The sequence below is a fragment of the Orcinus orca genome, chromosome 1 (genome assembly GCF_937001465.1).
Source record: "Orcinus orca chromosome 1, mOrcOrc1.1, whole genome shotgun sequence".
Taxonomy (NCBI): Eukaryota; Metazoa; Chordata; class Mammalia; order Artiodactyla; family Delphinidae; genus Orcinus; species Orcinus orca.
The window spans coordinates 184,328,021-184,354,986 of NC_064559.1; the positions used below are offsets into that span (position 1 = coordinate 184,328,021).

The following is a 26,966-nucleotide window of genomic DNA, read 5'->3' on the forward strand; positions in this document are numbered from 1 at the left end:
GGGCTGCCCCAAACTCCTCAGGCTCTGTGTTCCTTCATGGGCAGAGAGCTGGAAGAAACATTCAGAAGGGAGTAAGGACTACACATTTCTGCAGAAGCAAGTGAATTGCACGGTTGTGTCTGGAGATACAATTGCAACCGGTTTTCCATTTCTGAGGCAGCTAGTATGGCTAGTATGAAGGCTCAATTGTGAAACCATTCAAATGTCAGAAACTAATCGTGGAATATATCAGCTTTCCCCGGAATGGCTGCAACATATAAAGGGATGGCTGTGCTTTTTCCTTAAAATATGAGTAATACGTGAGCACTGTGAAACATTCAAATAATACGGATGTGTACAAAATAAAAAGTGAAAGTGCTCCCTTCAAATCACCGTTACCAGAGGTAGCAACTACATACAATTTGAGGTTGGAACATCATAAAAAGATCTTTTACGATTTTAGTCTTCATGCTTAGATCTTTAACGCATTCATATTTTACTTTTATGAAACATGTAAAAAGGGGTCCTTTCACGTTTGTATTTTTCCTACTAGCTTGCAGGTAAGGGGTTTCTGGCGATATTTTACCGAGTACCGAAGGGAAACGGCCATCCAGAGACGCATGCCTTTTGGCACACACGTGTGCTCGGCACTTTATATATAGTGCATGACTCCCTCCTCAAGCGAGTTTTAAACTCTCAGTTATAAATAAAGAAACTAGGCATTACATAAGTGAAGTGGTCTGTACTGCCGGGATTGCAAGAGACCTGGACAGGGCCAAGAGGCGAGGAAAGATTTTTCACACACGCCCACTTTCCAAACTCTCGCGACAGTTGTACGTCATCCAAGAGCGCCGTTGGCCGGGACGCTAGCGAGGTCTGTGTCGCGCGGATCTTTGCTCGGTTGTGCTGTCTCACCGGTGAGGTCGAGAAGCCCGCCAGTCCCGGGCTCCATCGAACCTGCAGTCCCCGGCCTCCTGCCACCATGGAGTACCTCATCGGCATCCAGGGCCCTGACTATGTCCTTGTCGCCTCCGACCGGGTGGCCGCTAGCAATATTGTCCAGATGAAGGACGGTGAGAGGAAACATGGGAGGCCCGGGCCTGGGTATAGGGGCAGCCGGGAGGAGTTCGTGGGGGGCGGTTGGGTGAGTACCAGGGAGGTCTGGGAGGTGGAACCCCGACTGCCCTGGTCTGCACTTGCTTAGTTTTAGAATTAGGAAACAGGAAGACAAATTTAGGGCCTTGACTTTCGCTCCTCCCAGGGCTCCTGGGTCAGTACTCTTCTCTGGCTTTTGCTGAATGCTTGCTGGGCGAGAGTTGCTTAAGGGAATTAAGTTTTTAAGTGTCTAAGCGCCAGCCTGGCTCCAGGATTCCTAGATCCCCTAATCTCTGATAAATTTCCTGTTGTCGGGCTGATGACGTCAGTTTGCTGGCAGCATAAGGTGGGATCTTGGGGAGAGTGAGAGACTGTGGGGCTAGAAACCTGGCATTTGCCTTCCGCGGCCTGTATCTTCCCGAGTCTTAGCTCTGATCCTTCTTTTCCAGGGCACTGGCTGCCTAGTTTTCCTTACATTTATGTAGCGAGGGGAGTTAGGAAACTGGAGCCCTGTCACTTACTTGCTTTATGACTTTGTACAAGTTTTTTCTCAGTGCTCAGATTTCCTCATCTGCTAAATCGGATTAGTAATACCAACCTCAAAAGCTTGTTGGGAGGATTGAGTGAAAAAGTTTTGTGCAAATGTTTAACACCATGACAAATACTTAGTAGTAAACATACTAAGCACTTATGTATGTATTATTTTAAGCAATTTACATTAATTCATTTACCCTTTTGAAATGGGTGCTATTACATTGCCACTTTACAGATGACAGTTCTGAGGCATAGAGGTTAAGAAACTTGCCTAAGGCCACAAGTGGCAGAACCCAGGTTCAAACCTATGCAGTTTGACTCCATATCTTTTGCCATAACTGCTATACTATACTGTCTCCCTACAGTCAGTACTCAATAAATAATTTAAAAAAGATTTTGGTTGCTGATCTGTGGAATTGAAGAGTGGGTTTTCGTGATTGATCATAGGCATACTGCTGTTAAAAGAGTATTATACTTTGGCTCAGATGATTTAATGTTCATTTGATAAATAGGTTTTGGGCACCTATGTGTCCATTACAGTGCTAGGTGCTAAAGGGATGCGAAGAAGAATAAGATGTTGTCCTTATCTTAGAAGTTACAGTTTAATAAGGGATTCAGATATTAGTACAGATAATTATGACACAAGCTAGAAAATGATGCTGCATATGAAAAGTACAATCAAGCTTCTCAGGTAGTGCAGAGGAAGCAGAGTTGTTTTTAGGTACTCCAGAGGAAGAAGAGATTCTAGTTGTAGAGACTAGGGAAAGCTTTGAGAGCAGATAACAGTTCATTTTGGGCTTAAAGAAAGAAAAATTATTAAATTTTAAAACATTTATGGTATGGATTGTTCCTCAAGTCAAAATATGAAATTCCATGATTAGTTTGTAGAAGTTTTATTTGTAAACCATGTTTTCCAAAGGAGTCAATTTGTTTTTTTGAGGGTAAATCTGTCCATTATTTTGAATATTAAGACCTTTGACATGCAATTGAGTTTAGCGTGAAGTAGTGTCTAGATAGAGCTATAACAAAGTCAGTACGTTTATAGGTGTTGTTTCATCACATTAATGAGTATGAAATCATTTTGAAAAATAAAATGTGTTTTAAGCCTACCTACATACACAGTACTTCTAGGTGTTATAGGGTATGCAGTGTATTGGGTATAATCCATAAAGGTATCTAAGACATTAAAAAAACAGGAAATAAATACTACAAGATGATTTTATATGATGAAAGAAGTATCACTAGTAAGTATTAGGTTAATTTTTAAATCAGTGGTTTCAAAAGTAAATCCTTATGGTATTCAGAGAAAAGAAATCACTGTGGTCTATAGAAGAAAGATGAATTTGAGCTAGTTCTTGAAAATGGTTGGAAATAACTGTACTCAGCTCTGATTTTCCCTATAGTGTTTTACGATATAAAAATGTTTATGGGGCTTCCCTGATGGCGCAGTGGTAGAGAGTCCGCCTGCCGATGCAGGGGACATGGGTTCGTGCCCCGGTCCGGGAAGATCCCACATGCCGCGGAGTGGCTAGCTAGACCCGTGAGCCATGGCCGCTGAGCCTGCGTGTCCGGAGCCTGTGCTCCTCAACGGGAGAGGCCGCAACAGTGAGAGGCCCGGTTACCGGGAAAAAAAAAAAAAAAAAAGTTTATGGTAGAAGCTTTGGAGTAGCATGAGGACTTTTTCCTACCTTTCTTTTCATGAAGGAACTGTGTAGAGTAGGCAAGAATGCTGAAAATGAATAACCTTTTGAGATTCATTTTTCTCCAGGTATAAAATGAGAGTGATACTTCCAATCAGTTTTTTGGTTTGTCACTTTGTAAGATATTTTGATACTATAGAGGAGATATTTCCCAGAGATTGCTTGCTTATTAAAATGGCACAATTCTTCAGTTTGGTTATATGCCACATTTCATTTCTCTTCTGGCTTGTATAGAATTGCTTTTAAATTACAGTACCTCAGCCCACACAGATTGCTCTTTTTTCTGAATTCCTGTAACATGTATAATCTGAACTACATTGTCTCACACTGAGTATGATAATATTGTACATGTACAGTTTTCCCCACCTATGAGTTAGGCAGGTGTAAGTGATAGTATTACCATATTACACACTTGGAAACTGGCTTAGAAAGGGCAAATAATTTGCCCGAGTTCAGAGTGCTGAACCCAGATTATAACCAAGGTCTATTGGGTTCCAGTCTAGAGTATTGTACACTCATGTTGCTTATTTTGTTGTCCGTTTGTATCATGTATGTGGATCTTTTAAGTTCTTTGTCAAGGATCAGAAATTTCCTAGAGCTACATAGGCTATTTCCTGCATAACTCAAGGAGTAATTAGCATCTATCACTTTTTTTTTTATATCCCCCTTCACCAATCACTGGCCACACAATAGATGTTTAAAAAACACTTTTGGCCTTGAATTAAGTTCATTTCAAAATTGAACAGTTTACTGTCTCAAAATTTAGCATTTCTTCTAATTGTAACATAAATTCTTTGTAAACAAGCTCCCCCCGCCCCCCTGAAATAAGAACAGCTTTTTTCTCATTATGATAATAAACTTATTAAGTAATATTTTCTTACAAAGATGATGCATATTAAGTATAGACATTTTAGGAAATACTCATAAGCATAATGAAGGAAATAAAAATTGCCTGTACTTTTGCCACTGGCAAGAACTCAGATGCCAGTGGCATCTAATTCTCTTTTGGTTCTTTTTCTTTGCATAGATAATATATTTATAAGTGAATTTTTCTCTTTCATAAACAGTTTTGCAAATTAATAGTCTTTAAGTCTCCTGTAGCCTATAACAAATAAAAGTGTGTTTATTTAGGAGTTTCAAGGCAATTTGATACTATCTACAGGCACATTTTATGTGGTCCCCCCGCCTGCCCGCCCCCCCCCCAAAGTCTAGGAAACCAAATTACTGGTATCTACAACTCTCAAACACTTGTAAAGTACTTAACTGTAGCATTCTGTTTTTAAAATCCTATTAAGAGATTTTGACATTTCAGAAGCTTTCAAACAGGAAGCATGTCTCCCAGGGAAGATTATTCAGCACTATTTGAAAAACGAAAAGTGAAAGTGAGAGTAAGATAGGGAGATTTAGCCTTTTTCTGAAGCTACAGACTGAATATGGAGTTTTCTTCCTTGGGCATTAATTGCTATCTGAATATTTATTTATCTGTTTAATCTGAATGAGTCTGGTTCAGTTAGATAAGATTAGAGCATTGGGATTTTTGAGGTATTTTTAAATAGCTTAGTATTACAATATTTGTTAGAATTTTTGCTTTGGCATTCATTTTAACTTTCTCTTTGCTTTGGAAATGGAGTTGGTTTACTTTCTATGGTGATTTATATTCTCAGTTGATTTTTTGTTCTTTCTTGACATGGTTCCTTAATTGTAGCACCGGTAGTTTTCATATATGTTTTTGTATGTGTATATGTTATAGTTAACATTTGTATTTGTGGAGACATTTCAGGGCTTTGTAATCATGAGCCTAAAGATAATGGCCATTATTGGCTTGATTCCTTCAGTTTCTTTAATTGTTGTTCATTGTATTTCAAGTGCCTTGATGTTTTTATGTATATTTTCAGTTATCAGCTTTTACATATATTCTCCAGCTGAAATTGATATTAATAAAATATGCAGATGAATTTAACATGCAGAGTGAGAGTAATTGATACAGTTGCCCATTAAAGTCTTCTAAAAACAGTGATTCATAAAATTATTCAGTATAGTAATTGTTAAACCTGTTTATGGTTGCCTATGTAATAAGAATAAATTTCTGATCAGGCAGTTTCTAACAGTGTGTGCTTTTTTCTTTGAGCAGATCATGACAAGATGTTTAAGATGAGTGAAAAAATCTTACTCCTATGTGTTGGAGAGGCTGGAGACACTGTACAGTTTGCAGAATATATTCAGAAAAACGTGCAGCTCTATAAGATGCGAAATGGTGGGTAATACTTAGAAAATGGCTTTGGTGGGTTTGTCTTTAAATTTGTATTGAAAGAGAATATTCTCTACTGGCAGTTCTATACATGAGCAAACCAATGTGGTCTTATTTTTATTTGAGTCTTCTTATTTTTGAAGCCTTAGCTAGATCCTCCTTCTGATCCTAAAGATTTTCTACAAAAATCCCAGAGCAGAAAAGAGAACCATTACAACACTAATACTTGGGGGATAAAACTAATACCATCTTGAAAAATGAGCATGTTAATATCAGACTTTTTAAGTGTTAGAGAATGTGATTTGAGCTAAAGTATATCTGAAATCTCAGACCTAAAAGACCTAAGTTAAACTTGGTTTTACTATTTTTTTTAATGTGACAAATCACTTATCCTCTCTGAACCTTTATTTTCCTTATCTCTAAAATGGTATTATTGGGAATTCCCTGACGGTCCAGTGGTTAGGGCTCCATGCTTCCATTGCAGGGGGCACGGGTTCAATCCCTGGTCGAGGAATTAAGATCGTGCAAGCCGTGTGGTATGGCCAAAAACCAAGCAAACAAACAAATAAAATGGTATTATAATAATATTAATGAATAATATGTATGAAAATGCATATTTGTTTTTAAACAAAATTTAAACTCTGTGTAATTGTAGGAGATTTACTGTGTCATAAAAAGGTTCTGCCTTGCCTCTCTGGTAGGTTCTTGTCTGGGGAGGTAATTAGGATTTTTGTGAGATATTTTGTGAGCTCTCTCTGCGGCTAATGAACTCTTATCCACTGGGAAAGCCTCCCTGTGAAATAATACTAGCCACTAGCCCTCTGATCCAGGGAAGTGTATAGTGATGCTCCAGCAGAAAGAACCTTCCTTCCAGTTACTTACTTCACAGTGCAATAATACTGTTATACACAGCACTGCTATAATGTGGCACTGTGAAGGAGCTTAATTTGAATATAATTGTATGTGTAAAATGACTAGATATGATCTATTTGTATAGTTTTTTAGGCAGCAGACTTAGCAGCATGCATTAAATTCTGTAAATATTTTTGAGGGCCTCATCTATGTTAAGCACTCTGCCTAGTACCACAGAGAATTCAAAGATGAATATGGTTCAGTTCCTGCCATTCAGGAACCTAAAGTACATGGTGTTTAGGTTTAAGCAAGTTTAGAATAGTTTAATAATTATTTTTTAACGACTCTACTTATTGCCTGCATGGCCTGCGAAGGATGCCAGTGTTTCTGAAGTACAGTCAGTAGAGCAATACTTCACTGTCCTGTCCCAGGAGAGGGAGGAGGAATAAACAAGAGAGGTTCTGTTACGTAGCTGTCAGGGTCTAAAGTCAGTACATAAAACAAAAATTGTATGTGACTAAAATTAAGGTAAGTCATATACTAAAAATTGTATATGACTAAACCCCTTAAGCGGGGGACTTCCCTGGTGGTCCAGTGGTTAAGACTCCACGCTTCCAATGCAGGGAGCTTGGGTTCGATCCCTGGTCGGGGAACTAAGATCCCATATGCTGTGTGGTGCAGCCAAAAAAAAAAACCCTTAAGTTACCTGTCAAGTATAGTTTTGTCCATGTATCCTTACACAGTAACTCTTATGCATATTAAAATTTAAGAACTAAGCCAAAATAAGGGAAAGAAAGAAAAATCTATATGCAGATGATCAGGCATCAGACTTTTCTGTCTTTAAGATAATTGTCAAATCCTTAGTAGTGTTTATAGAGGGTTAGGTAGAGAATTGAAAAGCATTCCTGCTTATTCAGAATTGCTTCCATCATAGTTTAACATGTACTAGTAGACTTTTTATAAGGATGAAATTCAGTAATGTATGTGAAAGCACCTAGCATAGACCCTGAAACATAGTAGCTGTTGTATAAATATTTGTTAGAATTTTAATCTACATCTTACCTGCTGTGACACTGGTGTTTGGAATGTTGTAGGAAATAACCACATGCTCTCTTTCCAAACTGGCATATTCTGTGTGGGTCTACTGAATTGTGGGTCATTCTTGTGTCTTTTGGCACTAGCCCCATTTTACTGGGGAATTAATTCCCAAAGTGAGTGCATTGTTAATGCACACCTGACGCCATTCCTCTGGGCTGTACTTTTGCTGGCATTACAACTTTATTTAGAGGTTTTATGCTGGAGATCCTCTATTTTTTTTTTTTTTTTTTTTTTTTGCGGTACGCGGGCCTCTCACTGTTGTGGCCTCTCCCATGGCGGAGCACAGGCTCCGGACGCGCAGGCTCACTGGCCATGGCTCACGGGCCTAGCCGCTCTGCGGCATGTGGGATCTTCCCGGACTGGGGCATGAACCCGTGTCCCCTGCATCGGCAGGCGGACCCTCAACCACTGTGCCACCAGGGAAGCCCGAGATCCTCTATTTTTAAAATATTGTAGATAGTGATAGAAACATTTTTTCCCTGTGGCTTGTACTTTTGAAAATATTACACTTCTTAATAAAATGTCTTTTTTTTTAAAGAAAAGAAAACCTTATAAAGTATGTCTCTGAGGCTATCCTAATTTCCAGCCTCTCTTTTCCCGATATCCCTTTTTATATAAATTTTAAAAATTGTCATCTCAAGACCTCTTTCTTTTTTTCCAACACCTGTGTATTTGTACCTCTTTCCTTCTACAGAGGAAACCACAGTCTGTTGATGAAGGAATAGCTTGAGCAAGGCTATGAATTTGATCTCACTGTAGAATAATTACCTTGGTTCTGTTTTATGAACAGTAATTACTGCCAGTACTAACTAGCTATTTCACAGCCGTTGACAAGAAGTATGATTGCACTCTTTATTCGGTGTATACTCTGAATGTCCAGAGGGTGGTAGGCTGTAAGAACAGGAGTAGTGGAAGGATTTGGGTACTGATATTCCTTCTGCTTCACTTTAAATATGATTATTTATCTTTCATACCAGGTTATGAATTGTCTCCCACAGCAGCAGCTAATTTCACTCGCCGAAACCTGGCTGACTATCTTCGGAGTCGGGTAAGCAATATAGCAAGCAGCCTTAGGAGCAGAGAAATCTGTGCTTCTTTTCTGTTCCTGTTACACACGAGTAGTATTTTTGCCCTCTTTGGCCTTCGTGAGCCCTTACCATTGCTACTTGTTATTTTTCAGTCTTGTTGGATTTGTTTTTTCTTTCTGCATAGTTGCTAATTAAAGCCCAGAGGGTGAATATACATTGCAGAGAATTTGGATGGGGTACACCAACAGGAAGGCCCTGTGATGGCCTTTTAATTTTTTTTCAGTGTTTTCATAGCAAACCATGTTTCTTATTTCCGTGGTTGAATTACTCGGTAGTAGAGATAAAACCTTAAAAATAATAATGCAAATTTCATTTTGAGATTAACTATGTCTTTCAATGACTCTTCTTGCCTATGCACACAGAATTATTCTTTCTCACTTATTCTGGCCTTGTTGTTACCTTAGAGCTGTCACTGTTCCATTGACAGCATGTTAAAAGATGCAACATTAAGTTAAGGATTGAATGAAAAAAGAAAGAAAGAAAGGGGAAAAAAAACCTTGACTGTATTAAAGATTGTATAGGATGTGCTAAGAATGTTCGTATGATTGCTAAAGGTGTGTATTCCCTTCCCACAGGGACTTTGTAAATGGAGCTTTACCATGTGACCTTACCCCCTGTGCCTGTTTACTCATCTATGAAATCTAGATAACTTCCTAACCCCGCAGGAGTGCTAGGAAAGTGAATGCTTGTAAATCATAATATTTAACATTCATGTGACTTTTGCCCAAAGCATTTTGCTTAATAATTTAATCTACTCACTAGTCCGCTGAGATATATAGCAGTTAATTCTCTATCAGTGATACGGAATGAAAAGCATAAAGTGGCAAAGGGATTAGCTGCAGGTCACACAGCAGGTCAGGCAAAAGCTACACTCATGGTGCCGTAATTACTTGCCTGCTCTGCCTTGACAGCTCCTTGGTTTTTCAGTAATGTTTATAGAACATAGTTTGTTGTTTTTTTTTCCATCTGGACTTGATTAAGCTGAGTTATGACAGAAATCAAAACAAGTACAGGCTTTTGGTTTATTTTAGTTATTTTTTACAGATCTTTAAAGCAGTTTATTTTCTAGTGCCTAATAATGCTGAACTGAGAACTCAATAAATAGAATCTCTTTTTTAAATTAATTAATTTTTATTGGAGTATAGTTGCTTTACAATGTTGTTGTAGTTTCTAATGTACAGCAAAGTGAATCAGCTATACATATACATATATCCTCTCTTTTTTGGATTTCCTTCCCATTTAGGTCACCACAGAGCATTGAGTCAAGTTCCCTGAACTATACAGTAGGTTCTCATTAGTTATCTTCAATAAATAGGATCTCTTTTTCTGTCTTTGACCAAGGGGTTTGTGCAATATGAAGGATTATGAAGTTTGAAGAGAAGCTAGAAACATGATGGGTAGGGGAGAGGAGACAAATTTACATGCATTGTTTTGATCTGGGTGAAAGGTCAGTGGCCTTTTTTGTTCATTTCTCCACCAGAGAGGAAAATGAATCACATATGACCTTTCCTGCCACTTAGAATTTCCTGTGGTATTCAGTAAAGAGTGTGCTGTGGCTTGTTGTGTAAAATATTCCTCTGACTTGTCAGGCAGAATTGGAATAAGAATTCCAGCTTTGGGCACAATAAACACTTGTCTTAAATGCTACAGACATAAGTGAGTTAAGCTTCTTTTAGAATTGAGATAAGAGTGGCAATGTGCTTCATGCAAATGTAGTGAATCCGGTTAATCTCCTAGCAGAAATGTTTGATGTCTTAACAAATAAATAGCCCTTGTAGACAGTGACATGGGGCTCTTGTAAATATTGATTACCTCTGCCTTGTGCTTCTAGGTCCAATCCCTGCTCCCCCACCCTCCAGTCAAAATAGATTGTTAGTTCTAAAATACTAATTCATATTTCAGTCATTTTATTATGGGGAGAGAGGTGATGGTAGTTTTTCAGTCTTCCTAATAACTAAAAAGTCACTAGATTTGGTACATTTGTATAGTCACACCAGTTGGCACATGAGACTTTCTTTAAGTCAGCCAGTTAGCATGTGTAACTTTGTGTCTGTAGCTCAAATTGTTTGATTTCCGGTTTGCTGTGTACTGTGCTGTTTGCCAATTTTTTTGTAAATTGGTTCTTTAAGATGTACGTGGTTTAGCTTGTTGGTTAAACACAGTGTCTGGAATTACATTGCCTGGGTTTAAATCTGCCCACTGACTTGCTAGCTATGTGTCTTTGGACAAATTCTAAGCTTAATTTCCCTACTTATAAGATAATGGCACCTACTTTATAGAGTTTATAAAGATTAAATGAGGTAATCATGCGAAGTTGTTAGCACAGTGTATGGCACATAAACCTAATTAATAAATTCACTTTTGTTTTTATGCTGCTCTTACTGTTTGGTCAAAGAAGCAATTTAATAGCTATAAGTTATTTTCCTATCGGAGATTGTTGTGCTATTTTAGTTGAACTGATTTGCTGGTAAAGAGTGGGATACTGATATTGATAAGAAAAATAGAAATAAACCAACATTGACCATCTATTATGTGCTAGGCTTTTTTCTAGATTGACGCAGTCCAGTATGGTAGCCACTAGTCATATGTGGCTAATTAAATTTAAAATAATTAAAATTATCAACAGATGAATGGATAAAAAAGATATGGCATATATATGTGTGTGTGTGTGTGTGTGTATATATGTATATATATATATATATATATATATATATATATATATATATATATATATATACACACAATGGAATCTTACTCAGCCATGAAAAAGAATGAAATTCTGCCATTTGCAACAATGTGGATGGACCTAGAGGGTACTAAGCTTAGTGAAATAAGTCAGAGAAAGACAAGTACTCTTATCATTTATATGTGGAATCTAAAAAATAAAACAAATGTATATAACAAAACAGAAACAGATTCACAGATACAGAGAACAAACTAGTGCTTACCAGTGGGGAGAGGGAAGAGAGGAGAGGCAAGATAGAAGTATGGGATTAAGAGATACAGACTACTATGTATAAAATAAATGAGCGACAAGGATATATTGTACAGCACAGGGAAGTATAGCCATTATTTTGTAATAACTTTAAATGGGGTATAATATATAAAAATATTGAATCCCTGTGTTAGATACCTGAAACTAATATAATATTGTAAATCAACTATGTTTCAATAAAAAATTTTATTTCAATTTAATTTAAAATTCAGTTCCTAGGTGAGAGTCTCCTGGACTTTGAAAGAGAAATAAATTTTTGTTTCTTTAAAAAACTTTGGTTCCTCAGTCACATTAGCCACATTTCAAGTGCTCAATAGCCACATGTGGCTAATGGCTACCATAATGGACATTACAGGTATAGAGCATTTTCATCATCATAGAAAGTTTTCTTGGACGGTGCTATCCTAGATAACCATATATGGGACCTTATTTAATGCTTCTTATGATACCATAAGATGAGTTAGTCCCATTTTGCTTACAGAGATGCTAAGGCTGGTTAATAGAAGGGTTAAATATTTCTCTTATGTGTCCAAGTATACGAGAGGAATATTTCTCTTATGTGTCCAAGTATACCAGAGGCACATATATCATCTATAAAAGGCTGAAGTAAGACTCTTAACTTCAAATACCATACTCTTTCATACTGTCTCCTTTATTAGTTACTGGACTAACGTACAAGTGTGCTTGTTCATTTGGGGAGGCATGAAATGTTCAGTTCTACTAAAAAGTCAAGATTTCCACATAGGATTATATAGTTAAGGTATAAATATGTGCCCATGGTAGGTGTTCAATAAATGTTTGCTGAATAAATGTCATCCAGTTAGGTCCACATATACCATTGAAAATGTTATTGTGCATTTATACACTGGAAGGGAATTTTATTAAAGTATTCTTAATGAATAGGTGTTACTTCTTCATGTAAGAATTAAAGATATGAAATCAGCAGGAGAAGATGAAAAAGACACACAGATTGGAGGAAAAAATCAAGAGCCTTCGTTTTAGTTTTCATTTAGACGCATGTGTACAATTAAGTTGGTCTGCTCCTGGTTAGACCCCAACGAACGAGAAAGGGCTTATTAGGATTTTGCTATAGGTTTGACTCCCCAATCTCAAATATTTTTTTCCCCCCCAATCTTTTTTTTTTTTTTTTTTTTTTGAGGTACGCGGGCCTCTCACTGTTGTGGCCTCTCCCGCCGCGGAGCACAGGCTCCGGACGCGCAGGCTCAGCGGCCATGGCTCACGGGCCTAGCTGCTCCACGGCATGTGGGATCTTCCCGGACCGGGGCACGAACCCGTGTCCCCTGCATCGGCAGGTGGACTCTCAACCACTGCGCCACCAGGGAAGCCCTTTCCCCCAATCTTAAATGCTTAATGAGGCTTCTTTGAGCATGGATTTTGGAGTCAGATATACCAAAGTTCTGGTCTCTTCTCTGGTATGTACTAGCTTGTGTAATCTTGAATAAGTTACTTATGTTTCCTGAGCCTCACTTTCTTCATCTGTTAAGAAGGAAGGAGTGATCAGTTGTGGCAAATTATATATGCCATTGGTTTAATAAATTTAATAAAATATATTTTGAATATATTTTCAAATATATTCAAAATATATTTTGAATATATTTGAATGGTATATAATATATTTGAATGGTAACTCCCTGAAAAATAATAAGTATTTAATAAATGACTCCATCATTAAGGAACTGCTAGATTTTTAACAGGATTATTTTGAAAAATTTGTAATGACTTACAGGCATAGTTTGCATGATGCTTGTTTAACTTCTTATGATTTGATTAATGGACTACAGAAGGGAGAGTGATGAATTATGGAGCTATTTCTTGCTTGAAATGAATTATGTGGCACATTTGGTGTAGTCCATATGAATGCCCTAAAATTATCTGTTATTATCCATGGAGATCTCTGTTTTACGTATGTGGGAACTGAGAGATGAACCAGCCGGATTTGATATACTTGGGGAACGCAGAGTTTGTGACAAGACTTAGAGTAGAATCCTGGCCTCCATGGTGTGTAATCTTCAGGGCTTTACTATACTGCTCTTCACTGGCCAAAGTGTTTTCAGAGAACCTTTTCTGAAGTGCTTGATGAGCCTTTGGTAATTTATCTTCTTATGGGGCTATACCTGTAAATGTTTAGCAAGCAAACAATAGAAATAATGTTGGAAAAATATCATCCAGCCTGGTATGGTGGTTTTCAAACTTTATCACATGAAGCTGCCTCAGGAAACTCACCAAGGCAGACCAGTGTAATGAAACTTTAGCTCTGTTTCATATAGATCAGCTCAATTTTTATCTATTTTAATTTTTTTGCTTTGTTTTTTTCTTGTTTGGCCATGCCGCATGACTTGTGGGATCTTAGTTCCCTGGCCATGTATTGAACCCGGGCTCTGGCAGTGAAAACACCGAGTCCTAACCACTGGACCACCAGAGCATTCCCAACTTTTATCTATTTTATATATAGGAATTCCATGTAAGATTTTATTTGAAAAAGTGACTTCTCTGTCCCTTTCCTACTGAAGTTTGAAAACTAGTATAATTGAAAGATCCCTGCTGCAGGAGGTATAGCACTAGCTCTCCCATGAGCTAGATGAAAAACCTTGGGAGAAAAAGCATATGGGTAATTTTTATGGTTTCTTCCAGCTCCCAAATAGCATGATTTAAAGATCTGATGTCAAATACTACAAAGCTACAGTAATCAAAACAACGTGGTATTGGCACAAAAACAGACATATAGATCAATGGAACAGAATAGAGAGCCAGAAATAAACCCACATACCTATGGTCAATTAATCAATGACAAAGGAGGCAAGAATATACAATGGAGAAAAGACAATCTTTAGCAAGTGGTATTGGGAAAGCTGGACAGTTACATGTACATCAGTGAAATTAGAACACTCCCTCTCACCACGTACAAAAATAAACTCAAAATGGTTTAAAGACCTAAATACAGGACATGCCACCATAAAACTCCTGTAAGAGAACATAAGCAAAACATTCTTGGACATAAATTGTGGCAATATTTTCTTAGGTCAGTCTCCCCAGGCAAAAGAAATAAAAGCAAGAATAAAGAAATGGGACCTAATCAAACTTAAAAGCTTTTGCACAGTGAAGGAAACCATCAACAAAACAAAAAGACAAAGTACGGAATGGGAGAAAATATTTACAAATGATGCTACTGACAAGGGGTTAATAGCCAAAATATACTAACAGCTCATAAAACTCAATATCACAAAAACAAACAACCCAATTAAAAAGTGGTCAGAAGACTTAAATAGACATTTCTCCAGAGAAGACATACAGATGACCAACAGGCACATGAAAAGATGCTCAACATTGTTTTTTCGTTTGTTTGTTTGTTATACATTTCTTTATTGTATTTATTTAATTTTGGCTGTGTTGGGTCTTTGTTGCTGCGGACGGGCTTCTCTAATTGAGGCGAGCGGGGGCTACTCTTGGTTGTGGTGCATGGGCTTCTCATTGTGGTGGCTTCTCTTGTTGTGGAGCACAGGCTCTGGGCACACGTGCTTCAGTAGTTGCAGCACACGGGCTCAGTAGTTGTGGTTCGCGGGCTCTAGAGCACAGGCTCAGTAGTTGTGGTGCACGGGCTTACTTGCTCCTCGGCATGTGGGATCTTCCAAGACCAGGGCTTGAACCTGTGTCCCCTGCATTGGCAGGCAGATTCGCAACTACTCTGCCACCAGGGAAGCCCTCAACATTGTTAATTATTAGAGGAATGCAAATCAAAACTATAATGAGGTATCACCTCACACCAGTCAGAATGGCTATCATCAAAAAGTCTACAAATAATAAATGCTGGAGAGCGTGTGGAGAAAAGGGAACCCTTGTACACTGTTGGTGGGAATGTAAATTGGTGCAGACACTATGGAAAACACTATGGAGGTTCCTTAAAACATTAAAAATAGAGTTGCCATATGATCCAGCAATCCCACTCCTGGGCATATTTCCAGAAAAGACAAAAGCTCTAATTCGAAAAGATACATGTACCCCGATGTTCATAGCAGCACTATTTACAACAGCCAAAACATGGAAACAGCCCAAGTGCCCATCAACAGACAACTGGTTTAAGAAGATGTGGTATATATACACAGTGGAATATTACTCAACCGTAAAAAAAACAATGAAATAATGCCATTCACAGCAACAATGATGGACCTAGAGAATATCATATTAAGTGAAGTAAGTCAGGTGGAGAAAGACAAATATTTTATGATATCATTTATATGTAGAATCTAAAAAAATAATACAAATGAACCTATATACAAAATAGAAACAGACTCACAGACTTAGAAAACAAACTATGGTTACCAGAGGAGAAGGGGACGAGTGGGGGTTAAATTAGAAGTATGGGATTAACAGACATAAACTACTCTACATAGAACAGATAAGGAACAAGGATTTACTATATAACACAGGGAACTATATTCAAGATCTTGTAATAACCTATGATGAAAAACAATCTGAAAAAAAATATATATAGCTGAATCACTTTGCTGTATACCTGAAATGAATACAATCTTGTAAATCAAAACTATACTTCAATTTAAAAAAAAAAAAAGATCTGATGTCAGGACCATAACCTGACTTGAATTTATTTTTTTCAGTGAAAGGGAAAGAATATAAAGGAGAGAATTTCAGGTATCAGTTATTTCCAGACGTGACTCGTCTCAGCACTCTGGCCTGAATTTGAGTGTGTTTGGTCTGGTTAATAGTAGGCAGGTATTGTGTGGTCCTGTCCTAGAAGAACCCTGTTGCTTTGAGCCTTCTATTCAAAGGACAATATTGTCCTCGTGCCTTTGGTGGCTGGCCCAAAGATATCTGTTTATTGGTATCAGTGAGATCATGTGCCCTTGTGAACAGATGGCCCAGGTGGAACCTTGACTTTGCAGGTCTTGTCCCCTAAAAACAACCAACCATTTGTTACATGTGATTAAAATATCACTAACAAGGGTAATTTCACAAGCTTTGGCAAACGTGGTTAGCAGGATGTGACATGACACAGCACTGCCTTCTTCCTCCATGTGCCATCTCCCTTGAGGCCTCATCTCCCCTGCTCACCCCCGTCTCACCCATGCCCAGGCTTGCCTTCCAGCTCACCTGCTCCAGATGGGTGGCACAGTGGGAGGACACTGGCAAAGGCAGGTGTGTTTATTTTCCAGAGACAAAATGTTGTGCTCCTGCATATGGCAGTGCCTTGAAGCAAATGGCAGCCTTTGACACTGCTGCCATGCAGCCTGGGCATCTTGACAGACAGAGCTGGCTTACTTTTGGTGATGAGGAAATTGAAAAAAAATACCAAGATGTTCATCATGAAACTCAGGGAGTTTCAACGCAAGCAGTGTTTTTTTTAGACCTGGAGAGCAGTTTTCTTCCCTGCCAGACCTCGGTTAGCTAGTCAGCTAGCTGGATTTTCACTATGGGCCAAGAGTTAAATGTCTGTTAATTACTTTTGTCTACTAACCTTAATAGAACATAAAGTAAAAACTTAAAACATATGGCTACATATAGATGGACATTCAATGGTATTGTAAGACATGTGCATCCCAGGTCACGTCTCACTGGAATCTCTTGGGATTGGGAGTGGCTCATATCTGCCCCATTGGAGATACCACTGTTCTATTTTTAGTGGTCATTTTGATTATCCAAAGGCCCAGGGACAGATGTGCCTTGAAGTTGAGATGCCTTAATTAGTATGACAACACTTTGTGCTTATAGTGTTTTTCTGCCAAGAAGAATAAGAATTCTGACACCTGCCCTTTTAAGCAGTTTGCTTATACAGTCATTAGGGCTTGACTCAGTCCATTAAGGAGACAAAGACTTGGATGTTGAGTCATTACACTTACTAGTCTCCTAGAAAAAAATGGCTTAAGAACATCCTTCTTTAAAAGTTACTGGCTTTGGGGCTTCCCTGGTGGCACAATGGTTGGGAGTCCGCCTGCCGATGCAGGGGACGCGGGTTCGTGCCCCAGTCCGGGAGGATCCCGCATGCTGCGGAGCAGCTGGGCCCGTGAGCCAAAAAAAAAAAAAAAAAAATTACTGGCTTTATCAGGAAACCTTTTTTCTTTTTTTAAAATATGTGCTGTTTTTCCCAGTCCTAGCGCTGATAGAGTTAGGAGTTTGCAGGTGTAAAGCCCTCCCCCTCCCCTTCCCCATCTCTCTCCAGGGGGTTGTATGTGAGAAGGTGTTGCTTTCTCACTCAGAGAGCATATATGTGCTACCCTGTTGTATGCCTGCTGTGAGCATAGAGAACCCCTCTTCTGGTTGAATGGAATGAGCCTATTGGGTGGCTGGGACTGTGTGACCCCATAATGCCAACTTTTCACTTAAAGCATCTTTCCTATCCACAATGGGGATGAAGCAAATATAGGTAATTGGTCTTAAATTTGTGTGGTTTTGCAACTTGTGTCTTGAAAATTATGTGGTTTCCTGTTAAGGTTTGGTTTAAGCTGTAAGCAGCAGAGTACTGTTTTACTAAGCAGCAGAGTGTTTACCATTAGAAATATAGATTTACCCTACTTTTAAGATTGCTTTAAACCAGTGCCTTGGCCTGTGGGGGCATGCCCTCACACATACTCACAGATAGAAATACACATGTACCCTGGCATCTTAGTGCTTCTCTTTACCTGCCGTAGCCCAGGATCATGCAGAGATATGAATTCAGGGGCTGATCCAAAAAACTGTGAGGTTTTCTTTATTCTCTCCCACAGTTATCTAAAATGAAGGGGAATGGAAAGCCTTTGGAGGGAGAAATAGTTGACTGTTCTATTTCTTGACCTTGGTTGTAGTTAACTGTATGTTCACTTTATTCATTAAGCTGTACATGTATATTTGATATACTTTTATGTGAGCGTGTTGTTCCACCAAAAAAGTTTAAGAGAATAAAACGGAAGAGTAAAGGGGTAGGAAAGCGTAACACATTTTTTAAGAGCTAAAAATGAAAAAAAGTTCAGATTTACCATTACTTTTGAGTGTAGACAATAGAGCAGATAGCATGAACTAGATTGGAAAGAAAAAGGGAAGGGAGAGGAAATAATCTCTGAATCCTTATAAACTGAAATGCCCTGCCAGAATTCCACATTTCCCTTTCTGATGCCTCCTAATTTGTACAGTTTTGTACAGCTGAGAAGTTCCATAGGTGCTGATAGCCATCCATTCAACAAATCTACAGCCTGCATTGTCCTTGGGGCTGAGGAAACAGAGGTGCAAAGCTCAGTGTGTGCCTTCAGATGGGGCAATAGAGAAGTAAATAGTCAACTGTACTGCAGAGTGACAAGTACTGCAGTAGCCTTACAGGTAGTTGCTCTGCGAATAGAGCCTAACTTGAGCTTTGAAGGACCAGCTGTCATTAAAGCAAAGATGAAACAGAAAGGAAAACTGGAGGCGCAGACCTGAAGGAGTGTGAGAGAGCAGGTTAGGTTAGGCACAGTGATTTTCTAATGATGTTTGGGGCAGGCACAAATAGTTCTCTGGACCTCCTATTCCTAATTTTTTATCTGTTTTAACTAGTGGAGTACAGAATACAAAGTAGGGCTCTATTGATGGGAAAACAAATAGAAATAAATAGCCTTATATAGTTTTTACTATAAACACATATACAAAATCCATAATCTAAAGTAGTTTGTTAAATATGGCTCAGGGTTTTAGGGGAATGGTAAGAGATTGAAACTAGAGAGGTAGTCCATGTTACGGGGACTTTGATGAAAAAGCATTGTGCTAAAAGCAATGGGCCTCTCTGGAAGCTTGTTGGCTAAGAGGGGGTTAACATGATCAGATGAGATTTGGTTAGATCATTGGCTACTCTTTGGTAGAGCATTTAGGGAAAGTAGAAGAAGGCAGGGAGACCAATGTGGAGCTTTCATGTCCATTGAAGAGGTAGGAGTAACTCGTGTTGGACCTAGGCTGCTAATGGGGAGCATTGTGTTCTAATAGAAGGGCTTTTTTTTTTTAGGCTGCACTGTGTGGCATGAGGGATCTTAGTTCCCCGACCAGGGATTGAACCTGTGCCCCCTGCATTGGGAGCACAGAGTCCTAACCACTGGACCGCCAGGGAAGTCCCTAGAAGGGCTTCTAAATAGTCTTTTCCCCAGAATTTCCTAGTTGCTATGGACATCTGAAAACATATACAATTATATATAGTCCTAAATAGTCTATAGCAGCAGACTTACTTCTTAACTCAGGGAGATGAATCAGCTCAGATGTTCAGCATGCAAAGATATTCATGGGTGTGAGTTCCCTGGTGGCCTAGTGGTTAGGATTCCGGGCTTTCACTGCTGTGGCCCAGGTTCAGTCCCTGGTTGGGGAACTGAGATCCCGTAAGCCGAGTGTCATAGCCAAACTCCCCCCCAAAAAAAAACAAACCCCCCCCAAAACAAAGATATTCATGGGCATGCTTAGCATGTACAACTTAATATACATATGCCTTGGGGTGTACAGAGCATGGCTTCTGCACTTGAATTTTTTGAGAACTGACTTAAAGGTATATGGAGTCTTATATTTTCCCTGGACACTGCCAGCTCATGAAAAAAAATTCAGGTGGCCTTGTTGCAGACATGGTATTGTTGGTTTTACCATTGCACAATCAGCGGTTTTATTTTGATGTTTGGGAGAAAGCAGTATTTTTGATTAGCAAGTAAAGTTAATGTAGAAAACAAATACTGTGTTAACTAGTTGGCATCTGTGCCTTGTTGCATTTCAACTCATTAAATTTCTAAACTTCTAATTACGAGAAGATTACAACTTTCATAGAAGAACCATTCAAACTTGGGGTTAGTGATGGTTTTAGAAAGTAAAATTTACAGAAATTTCATAATTATTGTGGGGTAACTTTAAAATATAATTTTGCTAAAAATTGAGATATACACAATGTGTAATTTTTTGCTTCTAAAATTCAGATTCATTTGACATTTATTGGGCACCTACTACTTCCTAGGCCTTCTTCTAGGAACTTTAACACAGATGAGTACTTTTCATTCCTCACAGCTATCAGGCAAGCAGTACTGTCCTCCACGTTCAGATGGGGCACTTGAGACTTCAAGACCAAGTGGACTGTCTTTTGTAGCACAACCGTAAAGCGATAAAGTCACTTTTGACCTTGAGCCTTTATTATTTTTTTTCACAAAAACACATGCCTAACTTTTGACTTAACGGCATTTTAAAAACATAGGTTTTTCAAATAATAATTTAAAAGGTGTTTTGCTTTTAAAGTTTAAAATGTTGGTTGTGGGAATTCCCTGGTGGTCCAGTGGTTAGGACTCTGCGCTTTCACTGCCAGGGGCACAGGTTCAGTCCCTGGTCAGGGAATTGCGTGGGGCGGCCAAAAATAAAAATAAAATAAAATGTTGGTTGTAAATGCAGTGACGTTCCTGAGCTTAAGTTCAAGAAATCATCCATTATAAGAATTTTTGCCAGTGTGTTAAGCAAAAATATTTGAACATGAGCTAATCATTGTTAAAGGAGAATGAACACAATTTTTATATTATGCTTTTGCATCTGCCAGCATCACACGAGTATGCCAAATACACTTTCAGAGAATGAACTAAGGCAGACAAAAGAAATGGGAAACCTTGGTTAGACAGTCTCATTTTCAGAGTAAGTTTCTTTTATTTTGTCTTGGGCTTCTGGAAATAAAAGGTTTGCTTCATTTGAGGCACACTTGCTTCCTTATTTTTTAATTTAGTGTGAGAATTTATAAACATGGGCTGGTTTGTGTTTTAGTGCAACAGAAGATGAGTGTATCTGAAGCAGGAAAGAACGAGGAAAGTCAGTCAGTTTAATTTAACTTCTCTGTGGTGAAGCTCAGTCTAGTATTCTGATTCTGATCAGTTTAAACTCATACTATTTTTTCCATCACAAGATTAAGAGGAAACTATTTTCAACTTCCAACATTGTACCTCCTTTTTTTCCTCTGAGTGGTAACAGTAGGTAACAGGACTGGTCCCAGCTTGTGATCATGAAGGAGCAATAGGCCAGTTTTTTCTCAGCTCCCAGAACTGCTCTCTTCAACTTAGGTGTACACAGTCTTCGAAATTAGCCTCTGCTTCATCTCTCTTCTTTCACTTATTCCTCTGCTTTGTCTCCAGACCTACCTGTCACCCCTTTCTCACTGGCATTCTCTGTTTCATACTGAATTACTTGTACTTCCCCTAACCTGCTGTGTGTTCTCTCTTGTATCTCTGCCTTTGCCTACTCCAGCACTTTGCTGGTCATTCTCCCCTGAATGTACTTCCACATCTCCAAAGGCTAACTGTTTTTGTTTTTGTTTTTGTTTTTGTTTTTGTTTTTTGCGGTACGCGGGCCTCTCGCTGTTGTGGCCTCTCCCGTTGCGGAGCACAGGCTCCGGACGCGCAGGCTCAGCGGCCATGGCTCACGGACCCAGCCACTCAGCGGCATGTGGGATCTTCCCGGACCGGGGCACGAACCCGTGTCCCCTGCATCGGCAGGCGGACTCTCAAGCACTGTGCCACCAGGGAAGCCCAAAAGGCTAACTCTTAATTGCTGGTTAAAACTCAATTTATCATTTTCCAGGGAAACTGTATTTCTCCACATATGTTCGTCACTCATGAGGGCTTCTTTGTGCTCTCACGGCAACCTACGAATACCTCTGCCATAGTGTCCTGTTGTAATTGTTTCCTTTATTGTCTTCCACATGTGAACTTAGGAATGTGTGTTTGTATAAATAAAACCTACCAACTGGCTGACTCTTCATTCAGTCTCATGATTTCAGCTATACATTATTTTTTCTTTCCAGCTACTTCTGAACAGCTCAACTTAAGCCTCTTTCGGTCTCAGTTGAGTTTTTTACATTGCTCCTCCACCTTTCCGTTTATTGAACATTGTCTTAACTCCTCTTTTTCCCTCATCTTCTGTTCTACTATTCATTAACTCCTATCTATTCTACTTTCTAAATATTGATATATCTTATATTCCATATCTCCCCCTCCATCCCTACTGCTTCTGCAATTTTCTAACACATGAAAAAGGCTTGTATTGTCATGGGAATGGGAGCAGTTTTCACTGGTTTCTCCATGGTTTACATACTGATGTTCATATTCTTTTTTTTTTTTTTGGCTGAGCCACATGGCTTGCAGGATCTCAGTTCCCCATCCAGGGATTGGACCTGGGCCACAGTAGTGAAAGCCCAGAATCCTAATCACTAGGCCAGCAGGGAACTCCCCTGAAGTTCATGTTCTTTAGTCTAGGAAGCCAGTGACAGTATCGTTTCAATTCCTGTTATCCCACTTCCTCTCTGCTTCTTACTGAAATCACCTAATTCACTAAGTATACATGTCCCATATTCACCAATACCCAAATATTCCATGTTCCTCCATGTTTCTTTACCTTCACATATGCTGTTTCCTCCATCTGAAATCTTTCCTACTCCAGTCTACCTTCTCAGCTCCTTCCAGATCCAGGTTTCCATCTTTGTCACCTGGCACAATGCTTCTCACATAGTAAATGCTCAATAACATTTATTGAATTTATAATGTATTCACATTCCACATGCAAAAGTGAAGTTGGTTGGGGCATTTACTCATTTCATAATTATCCTGTGCAGTCTCGGAGAACTCTTGCAGGATTTGGTTGAGGCCTTTTGTAAACTCTATGTTTTTGCTTAAGGCATAGTCACCACTGTTATTAGAAAAAGAGATTGATGGGTTTCCTTAAAAAGGACTCTGTCATAGAGGATTAAAATCAAGGTGCAAATGATTCTGTATTGCTTAGGCATTAGGGATAAGTAGTTCTTCCCCTGCCCAGCCCTATCCCCATCCATAGAACCATAATCTCTTAGAGCTGGGAAAAGTACTTGGTCACAAGGACAGTTGGAAGCTGCTGAAATCTTTTAGATTTTTTAAAAGTGTTAAATAGTGAACATTGAAATTCCAGTATAGGTACAGAGTCTTTCTTTAATTAAAATGGCAAAATTGAAATTTTAAAGTTATACCACCAAACCCAGCCAAAGGAGATAGCTAATAAATTCTGTTGGTTATTGGAAACAAGCTCCTGATTCAGAGTTCAGAGCACCAGTGTAAGAAAATAACAGTGGATCCATTTTATTTATTAACAAAGTTGAAAAACTGGGCATTGGCAAAGCAGTTAAGGTGTCGGCATCTATTTATTTAGTACCTACTACATATCTTGCATAGTTGTAGACCCTTTAGAGGAGTCATAATGGTCTGACGTTAAACCTGCCCTTTTAAAACTTAAAATATTATTGGTCATATAAGATGTAATACGTGAAATAGAGGACAATAGATGCTGGTATGCAAAATAGTACATTCTGAACTATTTGAATGTGAAACTGACATTTACATATTGAATCATATTTTCACACTAATTTCCATTTTGTGGAGGCAGCATCGTTTCCTAGAAAAGCACACAAGTCTTGGGATCAGAAAGCCTGAATTCTGGTCCTGACTCTAATTAGCCCTGTGGTTTAGGGTAAGTCACTGTCCCCTCTTTGAACCCGAGTCCCCAGATTTGTGAGAGGGACATTGGATAAACTAGATGAGTCCTTAGATCCCTTCTAACTCTGTAAACTGCATTTTTGTGAAATATTCTCGGTGCCAAAGATGGAATTTTAGGCAGCTTTGGCAATCGGCTGGACTAAATGAAAGAGCAGGCACTGTTTCCTTCAAAGCCCAGTCTCTGTTTAGAAGTCTGTTTATTGAAACACTGTCATCATTAGCTAAATCCTTTGTCCCGTTGGTGGTTCTGCCTCTCCTACCAAATTCCTGACCCACAAGGAATGGGATTATGCTTCACACACTTAATGTTCCAAGGTGTGCAGCACATTGCAAAAGAAACCGCATCGTTCTCTGAGGCACCTGACTCAGAGCGACGTCGTCCTGTTCAATTAGAGGTGGCAAAGGCTGGCCTGGCTCCAAAGGAAGACTGTCAATTCCTCTCCTTTTCTGTGTCCACGCTCGGCAGGATGCTTCCTCACGCCCACCTCTCTCCCCCTTGCTGTGACTTTGGCTTCCGCCAGATGTCACACCGCTGCTTGTCACCGCCCAGACTCTCTTCACTGATTTTGTTGTTTCAGTGTATTTATCACAACTGTTCTCTTGAGCTGTAAAATTTATGGAATTTCACACTCTTCTTTTTATTTTTATTTTTTTTTTTCACACTCTTCTTAATCACTACAGTGTTTCTTTTTCATGAGAGAGAGAATATACAAGGAGTTGTATGCACAAGAGTTAGAGGGAAGGAAATGCTCCATCAAACTGAAGGAAAGTTTGCATGTGTGTGCCATGTACACCCCCCACTCCCAAATGTACAAGGAAACTGAGCTCAGATGTACAAAGTGAAACTGAACTCAGTTCTGCAGGGCTCAGGGGTACTTAGGAAGTCCATTTCAATCCCAGGGAGAGGGACATAAGAGATGTGCTTATTGGCTAATTCCCCTGGCTTAAATTGTATTCCTTTTAGCAACCAAAAAAAGGTGGATAATTTATTGGCACTCTGTGGTAGTTAGTACATCTCCTTCTTCTTCGTTTTTTTTGAGCCTCGCCTTGCGGCTTGTGAGATCTTAGTTCCCTGACCAGGGATTGAACCCGAACCCAGTCCCTTGACAGTGAAAGCTTGGAGTCCTAACCACTGGACCGCCAGGGAATTCCCTGGTGCATCTTCTTGATCTTATTATTATCTAATCAGATCTGTTAATAATGCTGTCAGATCCTAAAAATGATGGTGGTGGTGGTGGTGATGATGGTGTTATTACTATGGAACAGGCATTTCACTGAGCAGTTTACATTTATTTATTTAAACCTTGCAATAAGCCCGTAATGATGGATACTCTTATTATCCCTGTTGTATAGATGAGGAAAACTCAAAATGACTTAAAGCTCTTCATTTTAAAAATAAGCTTACCTCATGTACTTTTTTAAGGGAGGAAGATATACCAATTTATCTAGATTTTTTTCTTTTCTTCTTTCTCTACTTGTAAAAAGAGGCAAAATTTTGGTGGTATTTTATTTTAGAAACTAAAGTTCATTTTGAGTTCCCAGGATGGTTCATTTAAATTTTTTTCTTTGTATGTCAGTTAGATACAACTTTAAAACTAAGAACGTTGGCATCTGTACTGCAAACCATTGATGGTGATCCTCATGGCCATTGGACAGAGAGTGTCTCAGCTAAATGTTTAAGTTCATTTATTGGTCACTCGGATGTTTAGGTTAGTTCAGAGTTATGTATAGATACTGTTCCTCCCCTTGGGGACCTCATAACTTTGCTCTATTACTTAGACTTACTATCTAAATAATTAGAATAGTGGAGACAACCAAAGACAGATTATATCATGCACAGGATAAGGATTACTTCATAAAAGATACAGGATTCCTGGCAATGTTATCATGATTGATTAGTGTTCGCATTCCTTCAGGTTAATTGGCAAATTCTCATGTTGTACTGATCATGGGAAAGAAGGGAACTGATGAAAAAGTAGCTAGAAAGTGAGGCTTAGCACTCAGGATGGACATATCTGTAAGGGTGGAAATAGTATGAAGGTACTTAATAAATGGTAATTTGCTCTCCAAATCTGGATGTAGGATTTGTTGTTTTTGTTTTTTAGGCTTCCAGGAAAATGTCTCTGTGCCTGTGTCAATTTCAAGATAGGTTAGGGTGGTGTACTGTGAAGTAGATATGCTTGAAGTGTCAGTGCTTATGAATGTTTGTGACAATGAATACCTTCACCTTAGGGCTCCTTCCAAGAGTCCAGGAAGGAGAGAGAAGGAAACTGTCATATATTTCTACCATGTGTCAGGCAGTGTGCTGGGCACTTTTTATAAAATTCCCACCATATCCCTTTAGGAAGATGTATATGAGGTGTTTGTTTATTTTCCTTTAAAATTTTATTTATTTTCCTTTAAAAATTAAAAAAAAGTATTATTGACGTATAGTTGATTTATAATGTTTCAGGTATACAGCAAAGTGATTCAGATATATATATATATGTATTCTTTTTCAGATTCTTTTCCATTATAGGTTATTAAAAGATACTGAATGTAGTTTCCTGTGCTATACAGTAGATCCTTATATGTCTGTATCTATTAATCCCAAATTCCAAATATATGCCCCCCTTCCCTTGTGGTAACCGTACGCTTGTTTTCTATGTCTGAGTCTGTTTCTGTTTTGTAAATAAGTTCATTTGTATCATCTTTTTAGATTCCACATATATGTGATAGCATATGATACTTGTCTTTTTCTGTCTGACTGACTTCACTTAGTGTGATAATCTCTGGGTCCATCCATGTTGCTGCAGATGGTATTATTTCATTCTTTTTTATGACTGATTAATAATTGTGTGTGTGTATGTATATGTGCGTGTGTGTGTGTGTGTGTATATATAT

At 38.8% G+C, this 26,966-nt stretch overlaps 1 protein-coding gene across 1 annotated transcript in view; it reads left to right on the plus strand.

Annotated features, from left to right (window-relative positions):
• Window positions 1-825: 825 nt before the first annotated feature.
• The window catches only part of PSMB2 (proteasome 20S subunit beta 2), a 36,877-nt gene continuing 10,736 nt past the window's right edge, over window positions 826-26,966 (plus strand). The window contains exons 1-3 of the mRNA XM_004266474.4: window positions 826-1,052; window positions 5,440-5,562; window positions 8,484-8,554. Of these exons, the coding sequence (XP_004266522.1) occupies window positions 962-1,052; window positions 5,440-5,562; window positions 8,484-8,554 (285 nt within the window). The 5' untranslated portion in view covers window positions 826-961. The remainder of the gene's footprint in view (window positions 1,053-5,439; window positions 5,563-8,483; window positions 8,555-26,966) is intronic.